At 48.7% G+C, this 26,279-nt stretch overlaps 1 protein-coding gene across 1 annotated transcript in view; it reads right to left on the minus strand.

Annotated features, from left to right (window-relative positions):
• LOC137310359 (junctophilin-3-like) overlaps window positions 1-26,279 on the minus strand; it is a 34,331-nt gene that overhangs the window by 5,867 nt on the left and 2,185 nt on the right. The window contains exon 2 of the mRNA XM_067978207.1: window positions 3,087-3,906. Within this exon, the coding sequence (XP_067834308.1) occupies window positions 3,087-3,906 (820 nt within the window). The remainder of the gene's footprint in view (window positions 1-3,086; window positions 3,907-26,279) is intronic.

The following is a 26,279-nucleotide window of genomic DNA, read 5'->3' on the forward strand; positions in this document are numbered from 1 at the left end:
AGACACACAGACAGAGAGAGAGAGAGAGAGAGAGACAGACAGACAGAGAGAAAGAGAGACAGACAGACAGAGAGAAAGAGAGACAGACAGACAGAGAGAGAGAGAGACAGACAGACAGAGAGAGAGAGAGAGACAGACAGAGAGAGAGAGAGACGGAGAGAGAGAGAGACGGAGAGAGAGAGAGACACAGTGTGAGTGTGAGAGAGTGAGACTGAGGGTCTCCTCTGAATGAGGGAGTCACACTATTTTATCAATCCCACTCTGATCCGTACAAACGGTCGGGATGTCGGAGAGGGACAGAGCAGCCCGTCCATCCAGCCTGCTCCCTGTCCGTTTCCTCCACCATGATCCAGTCACTCCTCACCCACCCCCGGATTGAGGCAACCTCCCGAGAGAGGCAATGAGGAAAACAGATTGAAAAAAAATAAACCCAGGCCAATTAGAGGGGGAAAGAAATCCTATCCCACCCCTTTCGGCGGCCGAAACTGGACGGGGAGGCCCACATCGGCCCAGGGTAACGTCGCAGGGAACTCTGACTCTTGGGACCAGATCTCCGTCCCAGCCAGAAACAGGCCCAGCTCCCCCTCGAAGCGATTCGGCAGCATCCAGCCCTAAAGCCGGCCGACCGCCCGGCCCACAGATCCACCGTCGTCTGGGCTAAAAACCATCCACTGCTGCCCTTACGTAACTGGTAAGGGTCTTAGCCGCCATTTCCCCCTCCCTGACCCTCACGTCCTCCTCTTGCAACTCATTATTTCCCGGGTTTGACAGGGTAGATGCTGAGAGGCTGTTTCCCCCTGGCCGGAGAATCGAGAACCAGGGGGCACGGTCTCAGGATAAGGGGTCGGACATTCAAGACTGAGATGAGGAGGAATTTCTTCACTCAGAGGGTGGTGAATCTTTGGAATTCTCTACCCCAGAGGGCTGTGGACGGTCAGTCGTTGAGTATATCCAAGGCTGAGATCGATAGATTTTCGGGGAATCGAGGGATACGGGGATCGGGCGGGAAAGTGGAGTTGAGGTCGAAGATCAGCCATGATCCGATTGAACTGCGGAGCAGGCTCGAGGGGCCGAATGGCCTTCTCCTGCTCCTATTTCTTAAGTCTACTGACCATCACTTGCTAATTCAGCTCCTTCCCCTCTCCTGCCTTCCCAGTTTCCAGTGGGCACCCTCCACTCAGTCCCTCATCTGGGATTTCCAGTCAAAAGGCATCTTCATGTTTTATTTTTAATTTTTAAGACAATAAAACCCCCAATCTTGGCCCCCACCGCCGGCCGAGCCCGGCCCCCACCGCCGGCCGAGCCCGGCCCCCACCGCCGGCCGAGCCCGGCCCCCACCGCCGGCCGAGCCCGGCCCCCACCGCCGGCCGAGCCCGGCCCCCACCGCACAAGCTCCTCCCCTCTCCCCGCATTGTTCTGGACCATGCCAAGTTACGCGAGGCGGGGGGAAGGTGGAAGAAGGGGGTTCCTGGGTGTAAATGGACTGCTCCGTCACCATCGTGCGTGTGCGGGCCGGAGGCAGTGCAATCATAGAACCGTCGCAGCACGGAACGAGGCCGTTCGGCCCATCGAGTCCGTGCCGGCTCTCTGCAAGAGCAATCCAGCTAGTCCCACTCCACCACCCCGCCCTGCAAATTTTTTCCCTTTCAAGTATTTATCCAGTTCCCTTTTGAAGGCCATGATTGAATCTGCCTCCACCGCCCCCTCGGGCAGCGCATTCCAGATCCTAACCACTCGCTGGGGAAAAAAGTTTTTCCCCATGTCGTCTTTGGTTCTTTCACCAATCACCGTAAATCCTCTGGTTCTCGACCCTTCCGCCAATGGGAACAGTTTCTCTCTATCTACTCTGTCCAGACCCTTCGTGATTTTGAACCGCTCGATCAAATCTCCTCTCAACCGTCTCTGTTCCAAGGATTTTGTTCGCTCTCTAAACTCGGGCAGTGGTTTAAATCGAGAGCTGAGAAACTCTAACTTGCTATTACTTTATCAAATTAATAACTTAAATTAGATAAACCAATTAGTTAATAAAACTAAAAAATAAAAACTTTAACTAATTAAAGTATAACTTGCGATGACTTCATTAAATTAATAACGTAAACTAAGTAAATGAATTAGTTAATAAAACTAAAAAAAATGAATTGAACTATAATTTATTACTTTATTAAATTAATAACTTAAACTAGATAAACTAATTAGTTAATAAAACTAAAAAAACGAACTAATTAAACTATAACTTGCTATTACTTTATTAAATTAATAACTTAAACTAGATAAACTAATTAGTTAATAAAACTAAAAAAACAAACTATTTAAACTATAACTTGCTATTACTTCATTAAATTAATAACTTAAACTAGATGAACTAATTAGTTAATAAAACTAAAAAACAAACTATTTAAACTATAACTTGCTATTGCTTCATTAAATTAATAACTTAAATGAGAAACTAATTAGTTAATAAAACTAAAAACTAACTAATTAAACTATAACTTGCTGTTACTTTATTAAATTAATAACTTAAATGAGAAACTAATTCGTTAATAAAACTAAAAACTATCTAATTAAACTATAACTTGCTATTACTTTATTAAATTAATAACTTAAAATAGGTAAACTAATTAGTTAATAAAAATAAAAACTATTTAAACTATAACTTGCTATTATTTTATTAAATTAATAACTTAAAATAGGTAAACTAATTAGTTAATAAAAATAAAAACTATTTAAACTATAACTTGCTATTATTTTATTAAATTAATAACTTAAAATAGGTAAACTAATTAGTTAATAAAAATAAAAACTATTTAAACTATAACTTGCTATTACTTTATTGAATTAATAACTTAAACGAGATAAACTAATTAGTTAACAAAACTAAAAAAATAACTTAAACTAATTCGATAAATAAAACGAGGTGGGATAAGTGGCATGGACCGTACCAATTAGGCGAGGAGAGAGAGAGGGGGGGGGGTGGTTGCTGGGTGTAAATGGACCGCTCCGCTCTCACCGTGCCCGCGCGGTGGGGCCCGTACCCGGTCCGCACCAACGCCCTCCCTCCCCGGGGAGAGGAGGGGTGTTTGACTTACCTGGATTCGGCCATCTCCTCCTTCTGGCGGGCGATGGCCGCGGCCCTCCGCGCCGACTCGACGGCCCGCTCCACCTTCTCCCGCACCTTGCTGCGGCGGAGCGGGATGAGGTTCCGGACTTTGCCGCTGACCAGCGCGTTGAGCCGGTACTTGCCTTCCTCCCTGCCGCCGTCGGGGAAGGTGGTGCGGCCGTAGCCGTGCCGGCGGTTGCTCAGCCAACCGCCCTCGTAGCTCAGGCCGCCCGAGCGGGCGCTCACCCCGGGCCCGCATCGCCGGTCCTGCCGCCACTCGCCCGCGTAGCTCTCCGTGGCCGCGCCGTCGATGTCCTCCTCCTCCCGGGCCTGGGCTTCGCGCTCGGCCGCGGCCGCCGCCTCCTCCTCCTCCTCGGCCAGGCTGACGGTGGAATTCACCTCGCTGGCCACCGACTCGCTCTTGAGGGAGCTGCGTTTGCTGCCCAGCGAGGCCTTGGACTCGGAGCGCCGAACGCCGCCGCCGCCGCCGCCCAGCAGCAGCAGCGACGGCCGCTTGAAGAAGCCGCTCTTTTTCTTCTTCTTCTTCTTGTCGTCCGCCGCTGCCGACGCCGCCCCGCCGCTGCCGACCGACAGGACGAAGCCGCCCCGGGAGCTGGCCGCCGGGCTGCCCGCCCTGGGCTGCGGGGGCGGAGGGGCGGGGGTCAGGGCCCCGTTGCCGTGGTCGGCTCGCAGCGAGTTGATGGAGGTGCGGCGGGGAGAGCGGATCAGTGCCGCCTGGCGGTACGGGACGCTGCGCCGGACACCGTGACCGTGACGTTTGCCTGCTTCCCACTGGCCCTGGTAGGTACCTGCAGAGGGGAGGGGATTGTAATGGGCCAATCACATTATAGTCTCAATACAATCACATTACAGTCTCAATACAATCACATTACAGTCCCAATACAGTCCCAATACAGTCCCAATACAGTCACATTACAGTCCCAATGCAATCACATTACAGTCCCAATACAGTCCCAATACAGTCCCAATACAATCACATTACAGTCCCAATGCAATCACATTACAGTCCCAATACAGTCCCAATACAGTCCCAATACAATCACATTACAATCCCAATGCAATTACATTACAGTCCCAATACAGTCCCAATACAGTCCAATCCAATCCCAAATCAGCCCCAATCCAATCCCAAATCGGTCCCAATCCAATCCCAAATCGGTCCCAATCCAATCCCAAATCAGTCCCAATACAATTCCAAATCAGTCCCAACTCAAACCCAAATCAGTCCCAATCACAAATCAGTCCCAATTCAATCCCAAATCAGTCCCAATCCAGTTCCAATCCAATCCCAAATCAGTCCCAATCCAATCCCAAATCATTTTCAATCCAATCCCAAATCGGTCCCAATCCAATCCCAAATCAGTCCCAATCCAATCCCAATCCAATCCCAAATCAGTCCAAATACAATCCCAAATCAGTCCAAATACAATCCCAAATCAGTCCAAATACAATCCCAAATCAGTCCCAATCCAGTCCCAAATCAGTCCCAATCCAGTCCCAAATCAGTCCCAATCCAGTCCCAAATCAGTCCCAATCCAATCCCAAATCAGTCCCAATCCAATCCCAAATCAGTCCCAATCCAATCCCAAGTCAGTTCCAATACAATTCCAAATCAGTCCCAACTCAAACCCAAATCAGTCCCAATCACAAATCAGTCCCAATCCAATCCCAAATCAGTCCCAATCCAGTTCCAATACAATCCCAAATCAGTCCCAATCTAATCCCAAATCTGTCCCAATACAATTCCAAATCTGTTCCAATACAATCCCAAATCAGTCCCAATCCAATCCCAAATCAGTCACAATCTAATCCCAAATCCAAACCCCAACTAAGCTCAGATCAATCCATTCCCAATCCAATCCACACATGAATCAACAAGCCAATCCCAAACATCAACCTCAATCCAATCCCAAATCATTCTCAATCCAATCCCAAATCATCCTCAATCCAATCCCAAACATCAACCTCAATCCAATCCCAAATCATTCTCAATCCAATCCCAAATCATCCTCAATCCAATCCCAAATCATTCTCAATCCAATCCCAAATCATCCTCAATCCAATCCCTAATCATCCTCAATCCAATCCCAAATCATCCTCAATCCAATCCCAAATCATCCTCAATCCAATCCCAAATCATTCTCAATCCAATCCCAAATCATTCTCAATCCAATCCCAAATCATCCTCAATCCAATCCCAAATCATCCTCAACCCAATCCCAAATCATTCTCAATCCAATCCCAAATCATCCTCAATCCAATCCCAAATCACCCTCAATCCAATCCCAACTCATCCTCAATCCAATCCCAACTCATCCTCAATCCAATCCCAACTCACCCTCAATCCAATCCCAAATCATCCTCAATCCAATCCCAAATCATCCTCAATCCAATCCCAAATCATTCTCAATCCAATCCCAAATCATTCTCAATCCAATCCCAAATCATCCTCAATCCAATCCCAAATCATCCTCAATCCAATCCCAAATCATCCACAATCCAATCCCAAATCATTCTCAATCCAATCCCAAATCATTCTCAATCCAATCCCAAATCATCCTCAATCCAATCCCAAATCATCCTCAATCCAATCCCAAATCATCCTCAATCCAATCCCAAATCACCCTCAATCCAATCCCAAATCAACCTCAATCCAATCCCAAATCATCCTCAATCCAACCCAAATCATCCTCAATCCAATCCCAAATCATCCTCAATCCAATCCCAAATCATCCTCAATCCAATCCCAAATCATCCTCAATCCAATCCCAAATCATTCTCAATCCAATCCCAAATCATCCTCAATCCAATCCCAAATCATCCTCAATCCAATCCCAAATCAACCTCAATCCAATCCCAAATCATCCTCAATCCAATCCCAAATCAACCTCAATCCAATCCCAAATCAACCTCAATCCAATCCCAAATCAACCTCAATCCAATCCCAAATCATCCTCAATCCAATCCCAAATCATGCTCAATCCAATCCCAAATCATCCTCAATCCAATCCCAAATCATTCTCAATCCAATCCCAAATCATCCTCAATCCAATCCCAAATCATCCTCAATCCAATCCCAAATCATCCTCAATCCAATCCCAAATCATCCTCAATCCAATCCCAAATCATCCTCAATCCAATCCCAAATCATCCTCAATCCAATCCCAAATCATTCTCAATCCAATCCCAAATCATTCTCAATCCAATCCCAAATCATCCTCAATCCAATCCCAAATCATCCTCAATCCAATCCCAAATCATCCTCAATCCAATCCCAAATCATCCTCAATCCAATCCCAAATCAACCTCAATCCAATCCCAAATCATGCTCAATCCAATCCCAAATCATGCTCAATCCAATCCCAAATCATGCTCAATCCAATCCCAAATCATGCTCAATCCAATCCCAAATCATCCTCAATCCAATCCCAAATCATCCTCAATCCAATCCCAAATCATCCTCAATCCAATCCCAAATCATTCTCAATCCAATCCCAAATCATTCTCAATCCAATCCCAAATCATTCTCAATCCAATCCCAAATCATCCTCAATCCAATCCCAAATCATCCTCAATCCAATCCCAAATCATCCTCAATCCAATCCCAAATCATCCTCAATCCAATCCCAAATCATCCTCAATCCAATCCCAAATCATCCTCAATCCAATCCCAAATCATCCTCAATCCAATCCCAAATCATCCTCAATCCAATCCCAAATCATCCTCAATCCAATTCCAACTCAATCCCGCCCCAATCCCAAACTAATCCCAATCCAATCACAAACTAATCACAAACAAAACTGAAACCAATCCCCAACTATTCCCAAACCAATCCCCAACTATTCCCAAACCAATCCCCAACTATTCCCAAACCAATCCCCAACTATTCCCAAACCAATCCCCAACTATTCCCAAACCAATCCCCAACTAAACCCAATCCAGCCCCAACTAATCTCAAATCACTCACAATCTAATTCCAATCCCAAATCAATCCTATCCCAATCCCCAACTGATCCCAATCCAATTCCCAAATCAATCCCAAATCTATCCCAAGCCAGTCCCAAACACCATTCCCATATTAACACCAAGACCGCCGACTTCCCCCTCCATAACATCGCCCGTCTCCGCCCCTGCCTCAGCTCATCTGCTGCTGAAACCCTCATCTGTGCCTTTGCTACCTCCAGACTCCACTATTCCAATGCTCTCCTGGCCGGCCTCCCATCTCCCACCCTCCGTAAACTCCAGCTCATCCAAAAACTCTGCTGCCTGTATCCTAACTGGCACCAAGTCCCTGTGCTCACTGACCTACATTGGCTCCCGGTCCGGGAACGCCTCGATTTTAAAATTCTGTTCCTTGTTTTCAAACCCCTCCATGGCCCTCGCCCCCCTCCCTATCTCTGTAACCTCCTCCAGCCCCTACAACCCTCCGAGATCTCTGCGCTCCTCCAATTCTGGCCTCTTGTCCATCCCCCCGATTTTAATCGCTCCACCATTGGCGGCCGTGCCTTCAGCTGCCCGGGCCCTAAGCTCTGGAATTCCCTCCCTAAACCTCTCCGCCTCTCTCTCTCCTCCTTTAAGACGCTCCTTAAAACCTCCCTCTTTGACCGAGCTTTTGGTCGCCTGTCCTAATATCTCCTCATGTGGCTCGGGGTCAGATTTACGCTCCTGTGACGGGCCTTGGGGAGGTTTTACTACATTAAAGGCTCTGTAAAAATAAGATTGTTGTTATAATCACACAACAATTCCAAACAAATCCACAAGGCAGTCGCAAGGCAATTCCAAAACCTATCAACGAATAAGTCCCAAGTCAATCGCTATAACGTCGCCCTGTATCAATCCCAAACTAATCCCACTGCCCCACTCTCTCCCCATAGCCCTGTATCAATCCCCAAACTAATTCCACTGCCCCACTCTCTCCCCAAAGCCCTGTATCAATCCCCAAACTAATCCCACTGCCCCACTCTCTCCCCAAAGCCCTGTATCAATCCCCAAACTAATCCCACTGCCCCGCTCTCTCCCCATAGCCCTGTATCAATCCCCAAACTAATCCCACTGCCCCACTCTCTCCCCATAGCCCTGTATCAAACCCTAAACTAATCCCACTGCCCCACTCTCTCCCCATCGCCCTGTATCAATCCCCAAACTAATCCCACTGCCCCGCTCTCTCCCCACAGCCCTGTATCAATCCCCAAACTAACCCCACTGCCCCGCTCTCTCCCCATAGCCCTGTATCAATCCCCAAACTAATCCCACTGCCCCACTCTCTCCCCATAGTCCTGCATCAATCCCCAAACTTATCCCACTGCCCCGCTCTCTCCCCATAGCCCTGTATCAATCCCCAAACTAATCCCACTGCCCCGCTCTCTCCCCATAGCCCTGTATCAATCCCCAAACTTATCCCACTGCCCCGCTCTCTCCCCAGAGCCCTGTATCAATCCCCAAACTAATCCCACTGCCCCGCTCTCCCCCCATAGCCCTGTATCAATCCCCAAACTAATCCCACTGCCCCACTCTCTCCCCATAGTCCTGCATCAATCCCCAAACTTATCCCACTGCCCCGCTCTCTCCCCATAGCCCTGTATCAATCCCCAAACTAATCCCACTGCCCCACTCTCTCCCCATAGCCCTGTATCAATCCCCAAACTTATCCCACTGCCCCGCTCTCTCCCCATAGCCCTGTATCAATCCCCAAACTAATCCCACTGCCCCACTCTCTCCCCATAGTCCTGTATCAATCCCAAACTAATCCCACTGCCCCGCTCTCTCCCCATAGCCCTGTATCAATCCCAAACTAATCCCACTGCCCCACTCTCTCCCCATAGTCCTGTATCAATCCCCAAACTTATCCCACTGCCCCGCTCTCTCCCCATAGCCCTGTATCAATCCCCAAACTAATCCCACTGCCCCACTCTCTCCCCATAGCCCTGCATCAATCCCAAACTAATCCCACTGCCCCGCTCTCTCCCCATAGTCCTGTATCAATCCCAAACTAATCCCACTGCCCCACTCTCTCCCCATAGTCCTGTATCAATCCCAAACTAATCCCACTGCCCCGCTCTCTCCCCATAGCCCTGTATCAATCCCCAAACTAATCCCACTGCCCCGCTCTCTCCCCATAGCCCTGCATCAATCCCAAACTAATCCCACTGCCCCGCTCTCTCCCCATAGCCCTGTATCAATCCCCAAACTAATCCCACTGCCCCACTCTCTCCCCATAGCCCTGCATCAATCCCCAAACTAATCCCACTGCCCCGCTCTCTCCCCAAAGCCCTGTATCAATCCCAAACTAATCCCACTGCCCCGCTCTCTCCCCATGGCCCTGTATCAATCCCAAACTAATCCCACTGCCCCGCTCTCTCCCCATAGTCCTGTATCAATCCCCAAACTAATCCCACTGCCCCGCTCTCTCCCCATAGCCCTGTATCAATCCCCAAACTAATCCCACTGCCCCACTCTCTCCCCATAGCCCTGTATCAATCCCAAACTAATCCCACTGCCCCGCTCTCTCCCCATAGTCCTGTATCAATCCCCAAACTAATCCCACTGCCCCACTCTCTCCCCATAGCCCTGTATCAATCCCAAACTAATCCCACTGCCCCACTCTCTCCCCATCGCCCTGTATCAATCCCAAACTAATCCCACTGCCCCGCTCTCTCCCCATAGTCCTGTATCAATCCCCAAACTAATCCCACTGCCCCGCTCTCTCCCCATCGCCCTGTATCAATCCCCAAACTAATCCCACTGCCCCACTCTCTCCCCATCGCCCTGTATCAATCCCCAAACTAATCCCACTGCCCCACTCTCTCGCCATCGCCCTGTATCAATCCCAAAACTAATCCCACTGCCCCACTCTCTCCCCATCACCCTGTATCAATCCCCAAACTAATCCCACTGCCCCGCTCTCTCCCCATAGCCCTGTATCAATCCCCAAACTAATCCCACTGCCCCGCTCTCTCCCCATAGTCCTGTATCAATCCCAAACTAATCCCACTGCCCCACTCTCTCCCCATCGCCCTGTATCAATCCCCAAACTAATCCCACTGCCCCACTCTCTCCCCATGGCCCTGTATCAATCCCCAAACTAATCCCACTGCCCCACTCTCTCCCCATGGCCCTGTATCAATCCCCAAACTAATCCCACTGCCCCGCTCTCTCCCCATCGCCCTGTATCAATCCCCAAACTAATCCCACTGCCCCACTCTCTCCCCATCGCCCTGTATCAATCCCCAAACTAATCCCACTGCCCCGCTCTCTCCCCATAGCCCTGTATCAATCCCCAGACTAATCCCACTGCCCCGCTCTCTCCCCATAGCCCTGTATCAATCCCAAACTAATCCCACTGCCCCGCTCTCTCCCCATCGCCCTGTATCAATCCCAAACTTAGAGTTTTACACACAATTTTACAGAGGGTGGAAGATGGGGAGACAGACAGGAGGAGAAGAAAATCCCACGGTCCGACTGTAAGGCCAGGGGGTAAAAATATAGAATAACAGATACCTGGGAGTGAGTTACAGACTGGAATCTAATCGAGGGGTTCGGGGGGTTTATATATAGAATAACAGATACCCGGGAGTGAGTTACAGACTGGAATCTAATTGAGGGGTTCGGGGGGGTTTATATATAGAATAACAGATACCCGGGAGTGAGTTACAGACTGGAATCTAATCGAGGGGTTCGGGGGGGGTTTATATATAGAATAACAGATACCCGGGAGCGAGTTACAGACTGGAATCTAATCGAGGGGTTCGGGGGGGTTTATATATAGAATAACAGATACCCGGGAGTGAGTTACAGACTGGAATCTAATTGAGGAGTTCGGTGGGTTTATATATAGAATAACAGATACCCGGGAGTGAGTTACAGGCTGGAATCTAATCGAGGCGTTCGGGGGGTTTATATATAGAATAACAGATACCCGGGAGTGAGTTACAGACTGGAATCTAATCGAGGGGTTCGGGGGGTTTATATATAGAATAACAGATACCCGGGAGTGAGTTACAGACTGGAATCTAATCGAGGGGTTCGGGGGGTTTATATATAGAATAACAGATACCCGGGAGTGAGTTGCACACTGGAATCTAATCGAGTGGTTCGGGGATTTATATATAGAATAACAGATACCCGGGAGTGAGTTACAGACTGGAATCCAATCGTGGGGTTCGGGGGGTTTATATATAGAATAACAGATACCCGGGAGTGAGTTACAGACTGGAATCTAATCGAGGGGTTCGGGGGGTTTATATATAGAATAACAGATACCCGGGAGTGAGTTACAGACTGGAATCTAATCGAGGGGTTCGGGGGGTTTAGATATAGAATAACAGATACCCGGGAGTGAGTTACAGACTGGAATCTAATCGAGTGGTTCGGTGGGGTTTATATATAGAATAACAGATACCCGGGAGTGAGTTACAGACTGGAATCTAATCGAGGTGCACGGGGGGTTTATATATAGAATAACAGATATCCGGGAGTGAGTTACAGACTGGAATCTAATCGAGGGGTTCGGGGGGGTTTATATATAGAATAACAGATACCCGAGAGTGAGTTACAGACTGGAATCTAATCGAGGGGTTCGGGGGTTGATATATAGAATAACAGATACCCGGGAGTGAGTTACAGACTGGAATTTAATCGAGGGGTTCGGGGTGTTTAAATGTAGAATAACTGACGCCCGGGAGTGAGTTACAGACTGGAATCTAATCGAGGGGCTCGGGGGTTTGACAGACAGAATAACAGATACCCGGGAGTGAGTTCCAGACTGGAATCTAATCGAGGGGTTCGGGGGTTTGATTTTTAGAATAACAGATACCCGGGAGTGAGTTGCAGGCTGGAATCTCAGCAAGGGGTTCGGTGGGTTTATCTGCAGAATAACAGATGCCCGGGAGTGAGTTACAGACTGGAATCTAATCGAGGTGCTCGGGGGGGGTTTAGATATGGAATAACAGATACCCTGGAGTGAGTTACAGGCTGGAATCTAATCGAGGGGTTCGGGGGGTTTATATACAGAATAACATATACCCGGGAGTGAGTTACAGACTGGAATCTAATCGGGGGGTTTATATATAGAATAACAGATACCCGGGAGTGAGTTGCAGGCTGGAATCTAATTGAGGGGTTCGGGGGGTTTATATATAGAATAACAGATACCCGGGAGTGAATTACAGACTGGAATCAAATCGAGGGGTTCGGGGGGTTTATATATAGAATAACAGATACCCGGGAGTGAATTACAGACTGGAATCAAATCGAGGGGTTCGGGTGGGTTTATATCTTGAACAACAGATACCCGGGAGTGAATTACAGACTGGAATCTAATCGAGGGGTTTGGGGGGTTTATATATAGAATAACAGATACCCGGGAGTGAGTTACAGACTGGAATCTAATCGGGGGGTTTATATATAGAATAACAGATACCCGGGAGTGAGTTGCAGGCTGGAATCTAATTGAGGGGTTCGGGGGGTTTATATATAGAATAACAGATACCCGGGAGTGAATTACAGACTGGAATCAAATCGAGGGGTTCGGGGGGTTTATATATAGAATAACAGATACCCGGGAGTGAATTACAGACTGGAATCAAATCGAGGGGTTCGGGTGGGTTTATATCTTGAACAACAGATACCCGGGAGTGAATTACAGACTGGAATCTAATCGAGGGGTTCGGGGGGTTTATATATAGAATAACAGATACCCGGGAGTGAGTTACAGGCTGGAATCTAATCGAGGGGTTCGGGGGGTTTATATATAGAATAACAGATTCCCGGGAGTGAGTTACAGACTGGAATCTAATTGAGGGGTTCGGGGGTTTATATATAGAATAACAGATACCCGGGAGTGAGTTGCAGACTGGAATCTAATCGAGGGGTTCGGGGGGTTTATATATAGAATAACAGATACCCGGGAGTGAGTTACAGACTGGAATCTAATCGAGGGGTTCGGGGGGTTTTATTTCTAGAATAACAGATACCCGGGAGTGAGTTACAGACTGGAATCTGATCGAGTGGTTCGGGGGGTTTATATATAGAATAACAGATACCTGGAGTGAGTTACAGGCTGGAATCTAATCGAGGGGTTCGGGGGGTTTATAAAGAGAATAACAGATAGCCGGGAGTGAGTTACAGACTGGAATCTAATCGAGGGGTTCGGTGGGGTTTATATATCGAATAACAGATACCCGGGAGTGAGTTACAGACTGGAATCTAATCGAGGGGTTCGGGGGGTTTATATATCGAATAACAGATACCCGGGAGTGAGTTACAGACTGGAATCTAATTGAGAGGTTCGGGGGGTTTATACGCAGAATAACAGATTCCCGGGAGTGAGTTACAGACTGGAATCTAATCGAGGGGTTCGGTGGGGTTTCTATATAGAATAACAGATACCCGGGAGTGAGTTACAGGCTGGAATCTAATCGAGGGGTTCGGGGGGTTTATATACAGAATAACAGATTCCCGGGAGTGAGTTACAGACTGGAATCTAATCGAGGGGTTCGGGGGGTTTAGATATAGAATAACAGATACCCGGGAGTGAGTTACAGACTGGAATCTAATCGAGGGGTTCAGGGGGTTTAATTTCTAGAATAACAGATACCCGGGAGTGAGTTACAGACTGGAATCTAATCGAGGGGTTCGGGGGGTTTATATATAGAACAACAGATACCCGGGAGTGAGTTACAGACTTGAATCTAATCGAGGGATTCGGGGGGTTTATATATAGAATAACAGATACCCGGTAGTGAGTTACAGACTGGAATCTTATCGAGGGGTTCGGGGGGTTTATATATAGAATAACAGATACCCGGGAGTCAGTTCCAGATTGGAATCTAATCGAGGAGTTCGGGGGGGTTTATGTATAGAATAACAGATACCTGGGAGTGAGTTACAGGCTGGAATCTAATCGAGGGGTTCGGGGGGGTTTATATATAGAATAACAGATACCTGGGAGTGAGTGACAGACTGGAATCTAATCGAGGGGTTCGGGGGGTTTATGTATAGAATAACGGATACCCGGGAGTGAGTTACAGACTGGAATCTAATCGAGGGGTTCGGGGGGTTTAGATATAGAATAACGGATACCCGGGAGTGAGTTACAGACTGGAATCTAATCGAGGGGTTCGGGGGGGTTTATCTATAGAATAACGTATACCCGGGAGTGAGTTACAGACTGGAATCTAATCGAGGGGTTCGGGGGGGTTTATATATAGAATAACAGATACCCGGGAGTGAGTTACAGACTGGAATCCAATCGAGGGGTTCGGGGGGGATTATATATAGAATAACAGATACCCGGGAGTGAGTTACAGACTGGAATCTAATCGAGGGGTTCGGGGGGTTTATAGATAGAATAACAGATACCCGGGAGTGAGTTACAGACTGGAATCTAATTGAGGGGTTCGGGGGGGTTTATATCTAGAAAAACAGATACCCGGGAGTGAGTTACAGACTGGAATCTAATCGAGGGGTTCGGGGGGTTTATACATTGAATAACAGATACCTGGGAGTGAGTGACAGACTGGAATCTAATCGAGGGGTTCGGGGGGTTTATATATAGAATAACAGATACCCGGGAGTGAGTTACAGACTGGAATCTAATCGAGGGGTTCGGGGGGTTTATGTATAGAATAACGGATACCCGGGAGTGAGTTACAGACTGGAATCTAATCGAGGGGTTCGGGGGGTTTAGATATAGAATAACGGATACCCGGGAGTGAGTTGCAGACTGGAATCTAATCGAGGGGTTCGGGGGGGTTTATATATAGAATAACGTATACCCGGGAGTGAGTTACAGACTGGAATCTAATCGAGGGGTTCGGGGGGGTTTATATATAGAATAACAGATACCCGGGAGTGAGTTACAGACTGGAATCCAATCGAGGGGTTCGGGGGGGTTTATATATAGAATAACAGATACCCGGGAGTGAGTTACAGACTGGAATCTAATCGAGGGGTTCGGGGGGTTTATATATAGAATAACGGATACCCGGGAGTGAGTTACAGACTGGAATCTAATCGAGGAGTTCGGTGGGTTTATATATAGAATAACAGATACCCGGGAGTGAGTTACAGACTGGAATCTGATCGAGGGGTTCGGGGGGTTTATATATAGAATAACAGATACCCGGGAGTGAGTTACAGACTGGAATCTAATCGAGGGGTTCGGGGGGTTTATATGTAGAATAACAGATACCCGGGAGTGAGTTACAGACTGGAATCTAATCGAGGGGTTCGGGGGGTTTAGATATAGAATAACAGATACCCGGGAGTGAGTTACAGACTGGAATCTAATCGAGGGGTTCAGGGGGTTTATATATAGAATAACAGATACCCGGGAGTGAGTTACAGGCTGGAATCTAATCGAGGGGTTCGGGGGGTTTATATATAGAATAACAGATACCCGGGAGTGAGTTACAGACTGGAATCTAATCGAGGGGTTCGGGGGGTTTATATATAGAATAACAGATACCCGGGAGTGAGTTACAGGCTGGAATCTAATCGAGGGGTTCGGGGGGGGTTTATATATAGAATAACAGATACCCGGGAGTGAGTTGCAGACTGGAATCTAATCGAGGGGTTCGGGGGGTTTATATGTAGAATAACAGATACCCGGGAGTGAGTTACAGACTGGAATCTAATCGAGGGGTTCGGGGGGTTTAGATATAGAATAACAGATACCCGGGAGTGAGTTACAGACTGGAATCTAATCGAGTGGTTCGGTGGGGTTTATATATGGAATAACAGATACCCGGGAGTGAGTTACAGACTGGAATCTAATCGAGGAGTTCGGTGGGTTTATATATAGAATAACAGATACCCGGGAGTGAGTTACAGACTGGAATCTGATCGAGGGGTTCGGGGGGGTTTATATATAGAATAACAGATACCCGGGAGTGAGTTACAGACTGGAATCTAATCGAGGGGTTCGGGGGGTTTATATGTAGAATAACAGATACCCGGGAATGAGTTACAGACTGGAATCTAATCGAGGGGTTCGGGGGGTTTAGATATAGAATAACAGATACCCGGGAGTGAGTTACAGACTGGAATCTAATCGAGTGGTTCGGTGGGGTTTATATATAGAATAACAGATACCCGGGAGTGAGTTACAGACTGGAATCTAATCGAGGGGTACGGGGGGTTTATATATAGAATAACAGATATCCGGGAGTGAGTTACAGACTGGAATCTAATCGAGGGGTTCGGGGGGGTTTATATATAGAATAACAGATACCCGAGAGTGAGTTACAGACTGGAATCTAATCGAGGGGTTCGGGGGGTTTATATATAGAATAACAGATACCCGGGAGTGAGTTGCAGACTGGAATATAATCGAGGGGTTCGGTGGGTTTAGACAGAGAATAACACAAAGTCGGGTGTGAGTTACAGACTGGAATCTAATCGAGGGGTTCGGGGGGGTTTATATAGAATAACGTATACCCGGGAGTGAGTTACAGACTGGAATCTAATCGAGGGGTTCGGGGGGGTTAATATAGAATAACAGATACCCGGGAGTGAGTTACAGACTGGAATCCAATCGAGGGGTTCGGGGGGGTTTATATATAGAATAACAGATACCCGGGAGTGAGTTACAGACTGGAATCTAATCGAGGGGTTCGGGGGGTTTATATATAGAATAACAGATACCCGGGAGTGAGTTACAGACTGGAATCTAATTGAGGGGTTTGGGGGGGTTTATATCTAGAATAACAGATACCCGGGAGTGAGTTACAGACTGGAATCTAATCGAGGGGTTCGGGGGGTTTATATATAGAATAACAGATACCCGGGAGTGAGTTACAGACTGGAATCTAATCGAGGGGTTCGGGGGGTTTATATGCAGAATAACAGATACCCGGGAGTGAGTTACAGACTGGAATCTAATCGAGGGGTTCGGGGGGTTTATATACAGAATACCAGATAACCGGGAGTGAGTTACAGAGTGGAATCTAATCGAGGGGTTCGTGGGGTTTATATATAGAATAACAGATACCTGGGAGTGACTTACAGACTGGAATCTAATCGAGGGGTTCGGGGGGTTTATATATAGAATAACAGATACCCGGGAGTGAGTTACAGACTGGAATCTAATCGAGGGGTTCAGGGGGTTTATACGCAGAATAACAGATTTCCGGGAGTGAGTTGCAGACTGGAATCTAATCGAGGGGTTCGGGGGGTTTTATTTCTAGAATAACAGATACCCGGGAGTGAGTTACAGACTGGAATCTGATCGAGTGGTTCGGGGGGTTTATATATAGAATAACAGATACCCGGGAGTGAGTTACAGACTTGAATCGAATCGAGGGATTCGGGGGGTTTATATATAGAATAACAGATACCCGGTAGTGGGTTACAGACTGGAATCTGATCGAGGGGTTCGGGGGGTTTATATATAGAATAACAGATACCCGGGAGTGAGTTCCAGATTGGAATCTAATCGAGGGGTTCGGGGGGTTTATGTAAAGAATAACAGATACCTGGGAGTGAGTTACAGGCTGGAATCTAATTGAGGGGTTTGGTGGGGTTTTTTATAGAATAACAGATACCCGGGAGTGAGTTACAGACTGGAATCTAATCGAGGGGTTCGGGGGGTTTATGTATAGAATAACGGATACCCGGGAGTGAGTTACAGACTGGAATCTAATCGAGGGGTTCGGGGGGTTTATATATAGAATAACAGATACCCGGGAGTGAGTGACAGACTGGAATCTAATCGAGGGGTTCGGGGGGTTTATATATAGAATAACAGATACCCGGGAGTGAGTTACAGACTGGAATCTAATCGAGGGGTTCGGGGGGTTTATATATAGAACAACGGATACCCGGGAGTGAGTTACAGACTGGAATCTAATCGAGGGGTTCGGGGGGTTTATGTATAGAATAACAGATACTCGGGAGTGAGTTACAGACTGGAATCTAATTGAGGGGTTCGGTGGGTTTATATATAGAATAACAGACACCCGGGAGTGAGTTACAGACTGGAATCTAATCGAGGAGTTCGGTGGGTTTATATATAGAATAACAGATACCCGGGAGTGAGTTACAGACTGGAATCTGATCGAGGGGTTCGGGGGGTTTATATATAGAAAAACAGATACCCGGGAGTGAGTTACAGACTGGAATCTAATCGAGGGGTTCGGGGGGTTTATATGTAGAATAACAGATACCCGGGAGTGAGTTACAGACTGGAATCTCATCGAGGGGTTCGGGGGGTTTAGATATAGAATAACAGATACCCGGGAGTGAGTTACAGACTGGAATCTAATCGAGGGGTACGGGGGGTTTATATATAGAATAACAGATATCCGGGAGTGAGTTACAGACTGGAATCTAATCGAGGGGTTCGGGGGGTTTTATATATAGAATAACAGATACCCGAGAGTGAGTTACAGACTGGAATCTAATCGAGGAGTTCGGTGGGTTTATATATAGAATAACAGATACCCGGGAGTGAGTTACAGACTGGAATCTGATCGAGGGGTTCGGGGGGTTTATATATAGAATAACAGATACCCGGGAGTGAGTTACAGACTGGAATCTAATCGAGGGGTTCGGGGGGTTTATATGTAGAATAACAGATACCCGGGAGTGAGTTACAGACTGGAATCTAATCGAGGGGTTCGGGAGGTTTAGATATAGAATAACAGATACCCGGGAGTGAGTTACAGACTGGAATCTAATCGAGTGGTTCGGTGGGGTTTATATATAGAATAACAGATACCCGGGAGTGAGTTACAGACTGGAATCTAATCGAGGGGTTCGGGGGGGTTTACATACAGAATAACAGATACCCGGGAGTGAGTTACAGACTGGAATCTAATCGAGGGGTACGGGGGGTTTATATATAGAATAACAGATATCCGGGAGTGAGTTACAGACTGGAATCTAATCGAGGGGTTCAGGGGGGTTTATATATAGAATAACAGATCCCCGAGAGTGAGTTACAGACTGGAATCTAATCGAGGGGTTCGGGGGGTTTACATATAGAATAACAGATACCCGGGAGTGAGTTGCAGACTGGAATCTAATCGAGGGGTTCGGGGGGTTTATATATAGAATAACACAAAGTCGGGTGTGAGTTACAGACTGGAATCTAATCGAGGGGTTCGGGGGGGTTTAGATATGGAATAACAGACACCCTGGAGTGAGTTTCAGACTGGAATCTAATCGAGGGGTTCGGGGGGTTTATATATAGAATAACAGATACCCGGGAGTGAGTTACAGACTGGAATCTAATCGAGGGGTTCGGGGGGTTTATATGTAGAATAACAGATACCCGGGAGTGAGTTACAGACTGGAATCTAATCGAGGGGTTCGGGGGGTTTATTTCTCGAATAACAGATACCCGGGAGTGAGTTACAGACTGGAATCTAATCGAGGGGTTCGGGGGGTTTAGATATAGAATAACAGATACCCGGGAGTGAGTTACAGGCTGGAATCTAATCGAGGGGTTCGGGGGGGTTTATATATAGAATAACAGATACCCGGGAGTGAGTTACAGACTGGAATCTAATCGAGTGGTTCGGTGGGGTTTATTATATCGAATAACAGATACCCGGGAGTGAGTTACAGACTGGAATCTAATCGAGGGGTTCGGGGGGTTTAGATATAGAATAACAGATACCCGGGAGTGAGTTACAGACTGGAATCTAATCGAGTGGTTCGGTGGGGTTTATTATATCGAATAACAGATACCCGGGAGTGAGTTACAGGCTGGAATCTAATCGAGGGGTTCGGGGGGGTTTATATATAGAATAACAGATACCCGGGAGTGAGTTACAGACTGGAATCTAATCGAGGGGTTCGGGGGGGTTTATATATAGAATAACAGATACCCGGGAGTGAGTTACAGACTGGAATCTAATCGAGGGGTTCGGGGGGTTTATATATAGAATAACAGATACCCGGGAGTGAGTTACAGACTGGAATCTAATCGAGGGGTTCGGGGGGGTTTATATATAGAATAACAGATACCCGGGAGTGAGTTACAGACTGGAATCTAATCGAGTGGTTCGGGGGTTGATATATAGAATAACAGATACCCGGGAGTGAGTTACAGACTGGAATCTAATCGAGGGGTTCGGGGGGGTTTATATATAGAATAACAGATGCCCGGGAGTGAGTTACGGACTGGAATCTAATCGAGGGGTTCGGGGGGGGTTTAGATATGGAATAACAGATACCCTGGAGTGAGTTACAGGCTGGAATCTAATCGAGGGGTTCGGGGGGCTTAATGCAGAATAACAGATACTATGGAATGAGTTACAGACTGGAATCTAATCGAGGGGTTCGGGGGGTTTATATATAGAATAACAGATACCCGGGAGTGAGTTACAGACTGGAATCTAATCGAGGGGTTCGGGGGGTTTATATACAGAATAACAGATACCCGGGAGTGAGTTACAGACTGGAATCTAATCGAGGGGTTCGGGGGGTTTATATATAGAATAACAGATACCCGGGAGTGAGTTACAGACTGGAATCTAATCGAGGGGTTCGGGGGGTTTATATATAGAATAACAGATACCCGGGAGTGAGTTACAGACTGGAATCGAATCGAGGGGTTCGGGGGGGTTTGCACATAGAATAACAGATACCCGGGAGTGAATTACAGACTGGAATATAATCGAGGGGTTTGGGGGGTTTATATATAGAATAACAGATACCCGGGAGTGAGTTTCACACTGGAATCTCATCGAAGGTTCGGGTGGGTTTATATCTTGAACAACAGATACCCGGGAGTGAATTACAGACTGGAATCTAATCGAGGGGTTCGGGGGGTTTATATATAGAATAACAGATACCCGGGAGTGAGTTACAGGCTGGAATCTAATCGAGGGGTTCGGGGGGTTGATATACAGAATAACAGATTCCCGGGAGTGAGTTACAGACTGGAATCTAATTGAGGGGTTCGGGGGTTTATATATAGAATAACAGATACCCGGGAGTGAGTTACAGACTGGAATCTAATCGAGGGGTTCGGGGGTTTATATATAGAATAACAGATACCCGGGAGTGAGTTACAGACTGGAATCTAATCGAGGGGTTCGGGGGGTTTATATATAGAATAACAGATACCCGGGAGTGAGTTACAGGCTGGAATCTAATCGAGGGGTTCGGTGGGGTTTATATACAGAATAACAGATACCCGGGAGTGAGTTACAGACTGGAATCTAATCGAGGGGTTCGGGGGGTTCATATATAGAATAACAGATACCCGGGAGTGAGTTACAGACTGGAATCTAATCGAGGGGTTCGGGGGGGTTTATATGTCGAATAACAGATACCCGGGAGTGAGTTACAGACTGGAATCTAATCGAGGGGTTCGGGGGGTTTATATATAGAATAACAGATTCCTGGGAGTGAGTTACAGGCTGGAATCTTATCGAGGGGTTCGGGGGTTTATATCATGAATAATGGATCAGTCGACCTGCTGCTCCTTAATTCAGTGGTGACAGTTATGACATTATAGATTCAGTGATGACGCTAATTGAAAGGGGCTGGGATATTAATCCCACAAACAAATCCCTTCTCATCCTGGGGCCTGTGGAGCTTTAACAAGTGCAGTTAAACCCCTCTCAAGCTCCCACCGTGCCGATCGACATCTCTGACAGTCGGTGAATGAGCTCAGTGAATATAATCATCTGTTCGACACTGTCCCATCAAACACTCCCAGGGTCAGGTACAGGGTTAGATACAGAGTAAAGCTCCCTCTACACTGTCCCATCAAACACTCCCAGGGCAGGTACAGGGTTAGATACAGAGTAAAGCTCCCTCTACACTGTCCCATCAAACACTCCCAGGGCAGGTACAGGGTTAGATACAGAGTAAAGCTCCCTCTACACTGTCCCATCAAACACTCCCAGGGTCAGGTACAGGGTTAGATACAGAGTAAAGCTCCCTCTACACTGTCCCGTCAAACACTCCCAGGGCAGGTACAGGGTTCGATACAGAGTAAAGCTCCCTCGACACTGTCCCATCAAACACTCCCAGGGTCAGGTACAGGGTTCGATACAGAGTAAAGCTCCCTCTGCACCGTCCCATCAAACACTCCCAGGGCAGGTACAGGGTTAGATACAGAGTAAAGCTCCCTCTGCACCGTCCCATCAAACACTCCCAGGGCAGGTACAGGGTTAGATACAGAGTAAAGCTCCCTCTACACTGTCCCATCAAACACTCCCAGGGCAGGTACAGGGTTCGATACAGAGTAAAGCTCCCTCTACACTGTCCCATCAAACACTCCCAGGGCAGGTACAGGGTTCGATGCAGAGTAAAGCTCTCTCTGCACTGTCCCATCAAACACTCCCAGGGCAGGTACTGGGTTAGATACAGAGTAAAGCTCCCTCTGCACCGTCCCATCAAACACTCCCAGGGCAGGTACAGGGTTAGATACAGAGTAAAGCTCCCTCTACACTGTCCCATCAAACATTCCCAGGGCAGGTACAGGGTTAGATACAGAGTAAAGCTCCCTCTACACTGTCCCATCAAACACTCCCGGGGCAGGTACAGGGTTAGATACAGAGTAAAGCTCCCTCTACACTGTCCCATCAAACACTCCCAGGGTCAGGTACAGGGTTAGATACAGAGTAAAGCTCCCTCTACACTGTCCCATCAAACACTCCCAGGGTCAGGTACAGGGTTAGATACAGAGTAAAGCTCCCTCTACACTGTCCCATCAAACACTCCCAGGGCAGGTACAGTGTTAGATTTATACAGCGCCTCTGACAGTGTAAAACATCCCAAAGCACAGGTCTGTTCTCAGACAAAGTTTCACACCGAGCCACATGAGGAGATATCAGGACAGGCGACCAAAAGCTCCGTCAAAGAGGGAGGTTTTAAGGAGCGTCTTAAAGGAGGAGAGAGAGGCGGAGAGGTTTAGGGAGGGAATTCCAGAGCTCAGGGCCCCGGGCAGCTGAAGGCACGGCCGCCAATGGTGGAGCGATGGGAATCGGGGGGATGGGCAAGAGGCCGGAATTGGAGGAGCGCAGAGATCTCGGAGGGTCGTAGGGGCTGGAGGAGGTTACAGAGATAGGGAGGGAGGGGGGCGAGGGCCATGGAGGGATTTGAAAACAAGAATGGGGAGAATTTCAAAATCGAGGTGTTCCCGGACTGGGTGCCAATGGAGGTCAGTGAGCACAGGGGGTGAGGGGTGAACGGGACTCGGTGCGAGTTAGGATACGGGGACGGGGGGCAGAGTTTTGAATGAGCTGAGGTTTTGGAGGCTGGGAGATGGGAGGCCGGCCAGGAGAGCGTTGGAATAGTCGAGTGGTGTCCAGAGAACCAATGTAGTTTGGTGACCAAATGGTGGGATGGGCAATCTAACGGGGCAGATGGAGAGTGAGAGAGGGGGCAGAGAGAGAGTGAGAGAGGGGGCAGAGAGAGAGTGAGAGAGGGGGCAGAGAGAGAGTGAGAGAGGGGGCAGAGAGAGAGTGAGAGAGGGGGCAGAGAGAGAGTGAGAGAGGGGGCAGAGAGAGAGTGAGAGAGGGGGCAGAGAGGGAGAGTGAGAGAGGGGGCAGAGAGGGAGAGTGAGAGAGGGGGCAGAGAGGGAGAGTGAGAGAGGGGGCAGAGAGGGAGAGTGAGAGAGGGGGCAGAGAGGGAGAGTGAGAGAGGGGGCAGAGAGAGAGTGAGAGAGGGGGCAGAGAGAGAGTGAGAGAGGGGGCAGAGAGAGAGTGAGAGAGGGGGCAGAGAGAGAGTGAGAGAGGGGGCAGAGAGAGAGTGAGAGAGGGGGCAGAGAGAGAGTGAGAGAGGGGGCAGAGAGAGAGTGAGAGAGGGGGCAGAGAGAGAGTGAGAGAGGGGGCAGAGAGGGAGAGTGAGAGAGGGGGCAGAGAGGGAGAGTGAGAGAGGGGGCAGAGAGGGAGAGTGAGAGAGGGGGCAGAGAGAGAGTGAGAGAGGGGGCAGAGAGGGAGAGTGAGAGAGGGGGCAGAGAGGGAGAGTGAGAGAGGGGGCAGAGAGGGAGAGTGAGAGAGGGGGCAGAGAGAGAGTGAGAGAGGGGGCAGAGAGAGAGTGAGAGAGGGGGCAGAGAGAGAGTGAGAGAGGGGGCAGAGAGAGAGTGAGAGAGGGGGCAGAGAGGGAGAGTGAGAGAGGGGGCAGAGAGGGAGAGTGAGAGAGGGGGCAGAGAGGGAGAGTGAGAGAGGGGGCAGAGAGGGAGAGTGAGAGAGGGGGCAGAGAGGGAGAGTGAGAGAGGGGGCAGAGAGGGAGAGTGAGAGAGGGGGCAGAGAGAGAGTGAGAGAGGGGGCAGGGAGAGAGTGAGAGAGGGGGCAGGGAGAGAGTGAGAGAGGGGGCAGAGAGAGAGTGAGAGAGGGGGCAGAGAGAGAGTGAGAGAGGGGGCAGAGAGAGAGTGAGAGAGGGGGCAGAGAGAGAGTGAGAGAGGGGGCAGAGAGAGAGTGAGAGAGGGGGCAGAGAGAGAGTGAGAGAGGGGGCAGAGAGAGAGTGAGAGAGGGGGCAGAGAGAGAGTGAGAGAGGGGGCAGAGAGAGAGTGAGAGAGGGGGCAGAGAGAGAGTGAGAGAGGGGGCAGAGAGAGAGTGAGAGAGGGGGCAGAGAGAGAGTGAGAGAGGGGGCAGAGAGAGAGTGAGAGAGGGGGCAGAGAGAGAGTGGGCAGAGAGGGAGAGTGAGAGAGGGGGCAGAGAGGGAGAGTGAGAGAGGGGGCAGAGAGGGAGAGTGAGAGAGGGGGCAGAGAGGGAGTGAGAGAGGGGGCAGAGAGGGAGTGAGAGAGGGGGCAGGGAGAGAGTGAGAGAGGGGGCAGAGAGAGAGTGAGAGAGGGGGCAGAGAGAGAGTGAGAGAGGGGGCAGAGAGAGAGTGAGAGAGGGGGCAGAGAGAGAGTGAGAGAGGGGGCAGAGAGAGAGTGAGAGAGGGGGCAGAGAGAGAGTGAGAGAGGGGGCAGAGAGAGAGTGAGAGAGGGGGCAGAGAGAGAGTGAGAGAGGGGGCAGAGAGGGAGTGAGAGAGGGGGCAGAGAGAGAGTGAGAGAGGGGGCAGAGAGAGAGTGAGAGAGGGGGCAGAGAGAGAGTGAGAGAGGGGGCAGAGAGAGAGTGAGAGAGGGGGCAGAGAGAGAGTGAGAGAGGGGGCAGAGAGAGAGTGAGAGAGGGGGCAGAGAGAGAGTGAGAGAGGGGGCAGAGAGAGAGTGGGCAGAGAGGGAGAGTGAGAGAGGGGGCAGAGAGGGAGAGTGAGAGAGGGGGCAGAGAGGGAGAGTGAGAGAGGGGGCAGAGAGGGAGTGAGAGAGGGGGCAGAGAGGGAGTGAGAGAGGGGGCAGGGAGAGAGTGAGAGAGGGGGCAGAGAGAGAGTGAGAGAGGGGGCAGAGAGAGAGTGAGAGAAGGGGCAGGGAGAGAGTGAGAGAGGGGGCAGAGAGAGTGAGAGGGGCAGAGAGAGTGAGGCAGGGAGAGTGAGAGTTGGAGAGGGTCAGAGTGAGAGAGTTACAGGCTTTATCAATTGCCTTTGAATGTCCATATAGAGCACATCATTTATGAGGGCAGTGCGGTGGATGTGGTTTATATGGACTTCGAAAAGGCGTTTGATAAAGTGTCACATAATAGACTTGTCAGCAAAATTGAAGCCCATGGAATAAAGGGGGCAGTGTCAGAATAGATACAGAATTGTCTAAGGGACAGGAAACAGAGAGTAGTGGTGAACGGTTGTTTTTCGGACTGGAGGGAGGTGTACAGTGGGGTTCCCCAGGGGTCGGTGCTGGGACCACTGCTTTTCTTGATATATATTAATGACTTGGACTTGGGTGTACAGGGCACAATTTCAAAATTTGCAGATGATACAAGACTTGGAAGTGTAGTGAACAGTGAGAAGGATAGTGATAGACGTCAAGAGGATATAGACAGGCTGGTGGAATGGGCGGACACGTGGCAGATCAAATTTAACTCAGAAAAATGCGAAGTGATACATTTCAGTAGGAGGAACGAGGAGAGGCAAAATAAACTAGAGGGAACAATTCTAAACGGGGTCCAGGATCAGAGAGATCTGGGGGTATATGTACACAAATCATTGAAGGTGGCAGGGCAGGTTGAGAAAGCGGTTAAAAAAGCATACGGGATCCTGGGCTTTATAAATAGAGGCATAGAGTACAAAAGCAAGGAAGTCACGATGAACCTTTATATAAAACACTGGTTCGACCACAACTGGAGTATTGTGTCCAGTTCTGGGCACCGCACTTTAGGAAAG

Source organism: Heptranchias perlo, unplaced genomic scaffold, assembly GCF_035084215.1.
Source record: "Heptranchias perlo isolate sHepPer1 unplaced genomic scaffold, sHepPer1.hap1 HAP1_SCAFFOLD_244, whole genome shotgun sequence".
NCBI lineage: Eukaryota > Metazoa > Chordata > Chondrichthyes > Hexanchiformes > Hexanchidae > Heptranchias > Heptranchias perlo.